This window comes from Sciurus vulgaris (genome assembly GCF_902686455.1).
Source record: "Sciurus vulgaris genome assembly, chromosome: 15".
NCBI lineage: Eukaryota > Metazoa > Chordata > Mammalia > Rodentia > Sciuridae > Sciurus > Sciurus vulgaris.
Window position 1 is genome coordinate 40,593,642 of NC_136476.1, and position 7,861 is coordinate 40,601,502.

A 7,861-nucleotide genomic window follows, 5' to 3' on the forward strand; every position below is an offset into this window, starting at 1 on the left:
TGTAGCACCCCTAGGAAAGACAGAAGAATTAGATCAGATTGAAGAAAACATACAGCTAGAACCAAGGCTGCTTCTGTAGGCCTGGAGACCTCTACCATCTTATGTCTCCTACATGCAGGATACAGATTATGGCTGCGTGTTCACCCATCTGTTCACTCATTTGCTTGTTCATTTATTTATTCATTCAAAAGTATGTTTTGTATATTCTAGGTACCAGGAATTGGGACATATTCTAGGTAGTAGATATTGAGGATATATTGTTATTGTTCTCAAATGACTAATGGTTCAAAGGAGGAAACAGAGAAATAGATATTTGTTTATTGAATTCTTATGAAACACCAAGAACTTTACTAGGAACCATAAATTAATCTCTGCAGTATGGCTAGAATGGAGATCTTACTATTACTACCTTTTGGAAGAAACAGAGGTCTAAAGAGATTAAGACCCACAGCTTGGAAGATGTGATCAACATCCTCCCACTGAAAAAATTAGATATTCTGACTTGAAGTTTGGGTCCTTAATCACCTACTTGCACATTTGAGGAAAGATGACTGAAATTGCAACATCTACAATGACTCTTAAACGCAAAGTGACTCTAAATGAGGGTTGCAGATGTTGGCTAGGGTACTGAAGGCTGACAGTGACTTGCAGGTAGAGGCAGCTGCACATGTGAAGACCATGCACCATGTATCATGGGGGAAATGAAAGCGATTAACCAGTGTTGGAGGTTTTCGTGGGTTTTCTGGTTTTCTATTACTGCATAACAAAATACTCCAAAGTTTTGTGGCTCATTTATTTAGTTCATGAATTGGAAATTTGGACATGGTTTGACTGAGACAGCTCCTTTGTGTTCAATGTAATGTCTGCCAGGTCTTTTTGAAGGATGGCTGAGCAGCTGGACCTCTTTGTGCCTCTCTGTCTTTTTCTAATCTCTTCACATGGTCTCTCAAGCATGGCAGCTTCAGGTAGCAGAGCTCCTTATGTCACAGTTTAGGCCTCCAAAGGTGCATGCTCCAAAAGGGTGAGCCACACAGAAGTTATGTTGCCTTTGTGATCTCCTAACCTTAGAGATCATGTAGCCTCACCTGTGCTGGACTCTAGTGAGGTGGCTATAAGGACCTGTCCAGGTGTAGGAGGGGCATAGAGCACACCTCTGAATAAAGGCAAGGTTCTGGAAAAACACACATGACCAGAAACACTGTTGTAACAATGCTCTTGGAAATCAGATGGTATGAAAGCAGCAGAGTATAGTGATAAAACTGGGAATGTGCTAGGCTTTGATTTCAACCATGGGCTCTATCACTCACTAGCTAAATTATTTCAATCAAGTGACCAAAGGCTTCACTTTTTTGAATCTCAGTGTCCTTATCTGTAAAATGAGGATACTAGTACTGATCCTGCAGAGCTGTTAAAGATTTAATAATATATATAAATTCCTCTAAGGAGCTGGCACAAAGCACTGTACTTCAGATGCTGAAATTATTGATAGGCAAGACTGGAGAAAGAAAGAGGACCAAACTGTGAGAAGCTTTTGGAGCTAATAATAGTAAGTTAGTGGAGGTGCAGCAGCCGGAGATGGCGGCGGTGCTGAACGCAGAGCGACTTGAGGTGTCCGTCGACGGCCTCACGCTAAGTCCAGATCCGGAGGAGCGGCCCACTGCGGAGGGCGCACCGCTGCTGCCGCCGCCGCCGCTGCCGCCACCCTTGCCGCCTGGGTCCGGCCGGGGCCCGGGCGCCGCCGGTGAGCAGCCGGAGCCCGGGGAGGCGGCGGCTGGGGGCGCGGCGGAGGAGGCGCGGCGGCTGGAGCAGCGCTGGGGCTTCGGCCTGGAGGAGCTGTATGGCCTGGCTCTGCGCTTCTTCAGAGAAAAGGATGGCAAAGCCTTTCATCCAACTTATGAAGAAAAACTGAAACTTGTGGCACTGCATAAACAGGTCCTTATGGGCCCATATAATCCAGACACTTGTCCTGAAGTTGGATTCTTTGATGTGTTGGGGAATGACAGGAGGAGAGAATGGGCGGCCCTGGGAAACATGTCTAAAGAGGATGCCATGGTAGAGTTTGTCAAGCTCTTAAATAGGTGTTGCCATCTCTTTTCAACGTATGTTGCATCCCACAAAATAGAGAAGGAAGAACAAGAAAAAAAAAAAGGAAGGAGGAGGAGGAACGAAGGCGACGTGAAGAGGAAGAAAGAGAACGTCTGCAAAAAGAAGAAGAAAAACGTAGGCGAGAAGAGGAGGAAAGGCTTAGACGAGAGGAAGAAGAGAGGAGGCGAATAGAAGAAGAAAGACTTCGGTTAGAGCAGCAAAAGCAGCAGATAATGGCAGCTTTAAACTCCCAGACTGCCGTGCAGTTCCAGCAGTATGCAGCCCAACAGTATCCAGGGAACTACGAACAACAGCAAATTCTCATCCGCCAGTTGCAGGAGCAGCACTATCAGCAGTATATGCAGCAATTGTATCAAGTCCAGCTTGCACAGCAACAGGCAGCATTACAGAAACAACAGGAAGTAGTGGCTGGGGCTTCTTCACCTACTTCATCAAAAGTGAATGCAACTGTCCCAAGTGATATGATGTCAGTTAATGGACAGGCCAAAACTCACACTGACAACTCTGAAAAAGAACGTGAGACAGAAGCTGCAGAAGAAGCCTTGGAGAATGGACCAAAAGAATCTCTTCCAGTAATAGCAGCTCCATCCATGTGGACCCGACCCCAGATCAAAGACTTTAAAGAGAAGATTCGGCAGGATGCGGATTCTGTGATTACAGTGGGCCGAGGAGAAGTTGTCACTGTTCGAGTTCCTACCCATGAAGAAGGATCATATCTCTTTTGGGAATTTGCTACAGACATTTATGACATTGGGTTTGGGGTGTATTTTGAATGGACAGACTCTCCAAACACTGCTGTCAGCGTGCACGTCAGCAAGTCCAGCGATGATGAGGAGGAAGAGGAAGAAAACATCACTTGTGAAGAAAAAGCCAAAAAAAAATGCCAATAAAGCTCTGCTGGACGAAATTGTGCCTGTGTACCGGCGGGACTGTCATGAGGAAGTATATGCTGGAAGCCACCAGTATCCAGGGAGAGGAGTCTATCTCCTCAAGTTTGATAACTCCTACTCTTTGTGGAGGTCAAAATCTGTCTACTACAGAGTCTATTATACTAGATAAAGATGGTACAATGTCTGAAGTCTAGGGTTGGCAGAAGATGGCATTGAATTTCTTTAGACTTTTGTGGAGCTTTGGAGTCATTGAAAGAAAATGCTGCAAACAAATCTAGATGTTACATCAATAAAACCCAATGACAGCATGGCAGAAGAAATGACAGAAAAGGAGTTCAGAATGTACATAATTAAAATGATCAGAGAAGCAAACGATGAGATGAAAGAGCAAATGCAAGCATTGAATGATCGCACCACTCGACAGTTAAAAGAGCAAATACGGGAAGCAAAAGATCATTTCAATAAAGAGTTAGAGATATTGAAAAAAAAACAAACAGAAATCCTTGACATGAAGGAAACAATAAACCAAATTAAGAACTCCATAGAAAGCATAACCAATAGGATAGAACACCTGGAAGACAGAACCTCAGACATCGAAGACAAAATATTTAACCTTGAAAACAAAGTTGAACAAACAGAGAAGATGGTAAGAAATCATGAACAGAATCTACAAGAACTATGGGATATCATGAAAAGGCCAAATTTAAGAATTATTGGGATTGAGGAAGGCCTAGAGAAACAAGCCAAAGGAATGAACAATTTATTCAATGAAATAATATCAGAAAATTTCCCAAATCTGAAGAATGAAATGGAAAATCAAGTTCAAGAGGCTTATAGGACTCCAAATACACAAAATTACAACAGACCCACACCAAGGCACATTATAATGAAAATACCGAACATACAAAATAAAGATAGAATTTTAAAGGCTGTGAGAGAAAAGAACCAAATTACATTCAGGGGGAAACCAATACGGACATCAGCAGATTTTTCAATCCAGACCCTAAAAGCTAGAAGGGCCTGGAACAACATTTTTCAAGCCCTGAAAGAAAATGGATGCCAACCAAGAATCTTATACCCAGCAAAACTTTCCTTCAAATTTGGCAATGAAATAAAATCCTTCCATGATAAACAAAAGCTAAAAGAATTTACAAAAAGAAAGCCAGCATTACAGAACATTCTCAGCAAAATATTTCATGAGGAAGAGATGAAAAACAAAGAAGCAAATCAGCAAAGGGAGGAATTATCCTAAAGGAATTGTCAAATAAAGGAGGAAACAAGTTGTGTCAAACAAATAAATAAATAAAATTTTAAAAATGAACCAAATGACCGGGAAATCAAATCATATCTCAATAATAACCCTGAATGTTAATGGCCTGAATTCATCAATCAAAAGACATAGACTGGCAGACTGGATTAAAAAGAAAGATCCAACAATATGTTGCCTGCAAGAGACTCACCTCATAGAAAAAGATACCCATAGACTAAAGGTGAAAGGATGGGGAAAAACATACCATGCACATGGACTCAGCAAAAAAGCTGGAGTATCCATCCTCATTTCCGATAATGTGGACTTCAAGCCAAAGTTAGTCAGAAGGGATAAAGAAGGTCATTTCATACTGCTTAAGGGAAGCATAAATCAGCAAGATATAACAATCATAAACATCTATGCCCCAAACAGTGGCTCATCCATGTATGTCAAACAAATCTTTCTCAATTTCAGAAACCAAATAGACCATAACACAATAATACTAGGTGATTTTAACACGCCTCTCTCACCACTGGACAGATCTTCCAGACAAAAATTCAACAAAAAACCATAGATCTCAATAACACAATCAGTAATTTAGACTTAACGGACATTTATAGAATATACCATCCAACCAAGAGCGAATACACTTTCTTCTCAGCAGCACATGGATCCTTCTCTAAAATAGACCATATATTATGCCACAAAGTTAATGTTAGCAAATACAAGAAGATAGAGACACTAGCATGTATTCTATCAGATCATAATGGATTGAAGTTAGAAATAAATGAAAGAGTAAAACACAGAAACTATTCCAACATCTGGAGATTAAACAATACGCTATTATATGATGAATGGATAACAGAAGATATTAGGAAGGAAATTAAAAAACTCTTAGAGGTAAATGAGAACAAGGAAAAATCATATCAAAATCTCTGGGACACTATGAAAGCAGTACTTAGAGGGAAATTTATTTCATGGAGCACATTTAATAAAAGAAGTAAAACTCAACAAATAAACGACCTAACACTACAGCTCAAAGCCCTAGAAAAAGAAGAACAGAACAGCACCAAAAGTAGTAGAAGACAGGAAATAGTTAAACTCAGAGCTGAAATCAATGAAATTGAAACAAAAGAAACAATACAAAAAATTGACAAAATAAATAGTTGGTTCTTCGAAAAAATAAACAAAATTGATAAACCTTTAGCCACACTAACAAAGAGAAGAAGAGAGAAAACCCAAATCACTAAAATTCGGAATGAACAAGGAAATATCACAACAGACAGGATTGAAATACAAAACATAATTAGAAGCTATTTTGAAAATCTATACTCCAACAGAATAGAAAATTTCGAAGACATCAACAGGTTTCTAAAGACATATGAATTGCCTAAACTGAACGAGGAGGATATAAACAATTTAAATAGACCAATTTCAAGTACTGAAATAGAAGAAGTCATCAAAAGCCTACAAACAAAGAAAAGTCCGGGAGCAGATGGGTTCTCAGCCGAGTTCTACAAAACCTTTAAAGAAGAGCTCATTCCAATACTTCTCAAAGTATTCCATAAAATAGAAGAGGAGGGAACCCTCCCAAACTCATTCTATGAAGCCAATATCACACTGATACCTAAACCAGACAGAGACTCATCAAGGAAAGAAAATTTCAGACCAATATCCTTAATGAACATCGACGCAAAAATTCTCAACAAAATTTTAGCAAATCGCATACAAAACCATATTAAAAAGATAGTGCACCATGATCAACTGGGTTTCATCCCAGGGATGCAAGGTTGGTTCAACATCAGGAAATCAATAAATGTCATTCACCATATTAATAGACTTAAAGTCAAGAATCACATGATTATTTCAATAGATGCAGAAAAAGCATTTGATAAAATACAGCACCCCTTCATGCTCAAAACACTAGAAAAAATAGGGATTGTGGGAACATTCCTTAACATTGTAAAGGCCATTTATGCTAAGCCCATGGCTAATATCATTCTAAATGGTGAAAAACTGAAAGCATTCCCCCTAAAAACTGGAACAAGGCAGGGATGCCCTCTTTCACCACTTCTATTCAACATCGTTCTTGAGACTCTGGCCAGAGCAATTAGACAAACCAAAGAAATTAAAGGGATACGAATTGGAAAAGAAGAACTCAAACTATCCCTGTTCACTGATGACATGATTATATATTTAGAGGAACCTGGAAATTCCACCAGAAAAGTCTTAGAACTCATAAGTGAATTCAGTAAAGTAGCAGGTTACAAGATCAATGCTCATAAATCCAATGCATTTTTATACATAAGTGATGAATCTTCAGAAAGAGAAATTAGGAAAACTACCCCATTCACAATAGCATCGAAAAAAATAAAATACTTGGGAATCAATCTCACAAAAGAGGTGAAAGACCTCTACAATGAGAGCTATACAACACTAAAGAAAGAAATTAAAGAACACCTTAGAAGATGGAAAGATCTTCCATGTTCTTGGATAGGAAGAATTAATATTGTCAAAATGGCCATACTACCTAAAGTGCTATACAAATTCAATGCAATTCCAATTAAAATCCCAATGACGTACCTTACAGAAATAGAGCAAGCAATTATGAAATTCATCTGGAAGAATAAGAAACCCAGAATAGCTAAAGTAATCCTTAGCAGGAAGAGTGAAACAGGGGGTATTGCAATACCAGATCTTCAACTCTACTACAAAGCAATAGTAACAAAAATGGCATGGTATTGGTACCAAAATAGAAAGGTAGATCAATGGTACAGAATAGAGGACACGGACACAAACCCAAATAAATACAATTTTCTCATACTAGACAAAGGGGCCAAAAATATGCAATGGAGAAAAGATAGCCTCTTCAACAAGTGGTGCTGGGAGAATTGGAAATCCATATGCAACAGAATGAAACTAAACCCATATCTCTCACCATGCACGAAACTAAACTCAAAATGGATTAAGGACCTCAGAAACAGACCAGAGACCCTGCAGATTATAGAAGAAAAAGTAGGTACAAATCTTCACCTTGTTGGTCTAGGATCAGACTTCCTTAACAGGACTCCCATAGCACAAGAAATAAAAGCTAGAATCAACCACTGGGATAGATTCAAACTAAAAAGCTTTCTCTCAGCAAAGGAAACTATCAGCAATGCGAAGAAAGAACCTACAGAGTGGGAGAATATCTTTGCCAATCATACTTCAGATAGAGCACTAATCTCCAGAATCTATAAAGAACTCAAAAATTTTACTCCAAGAATTCAAATAATCCAGTCGACAAATGGGCTAAGGAAATGAATAGACACTTCACAGAAGAAGATCTACAAGCAATCAACAAACATATGGAAAAATGTTCAACATCTCTAGTAATAAGAGAAATGCAAATCAAAACCACCCTAAGATTCCATCTCACCCCAATTAGAATTATCAAGAATACAAGCAACAACAGGTGTTGGCCAGGATGTGGGGAGAAAGGTACACTCATACATTGCTGGTGGGGCTGCAAATTAGTGCAGCCTCTCTGGAAAGCAGTGTGGAGATTCCTTAGAAAACTTGGAATGGACCCTCCATTTGACCCAGCTATCCCACTCCTTAGCCTATACCCAAAGGA

At 39.4% G+C, this 7,861-nt stretch overlaps 1 protein-coding gene across 1 annotated transcript; it reads left to right on the forward strand.

Annotated features, from left to right (window-relative positions):
• Positions 1–1,562: 1,562 nt before the first annotated feature.
• On the forward strand, positions 1,563–3,180 carry LOC306644842 (Golgi resident protein GCP60-like). Its single transcript, XM_079112118.1, is given in 3 exon segments — positions 1,563–2,139; positions 2,142–2,978; positions 2,980–3,180. Coding segments are annotated over 3 exon segments (1,587 nt in total). The 5' UTR covers positions 1,563–1,575; the 3' UTR covers positions 3,166–3,180.
• Positions 3,181–7,861: the final 4,681 nt, after the last annotated feature.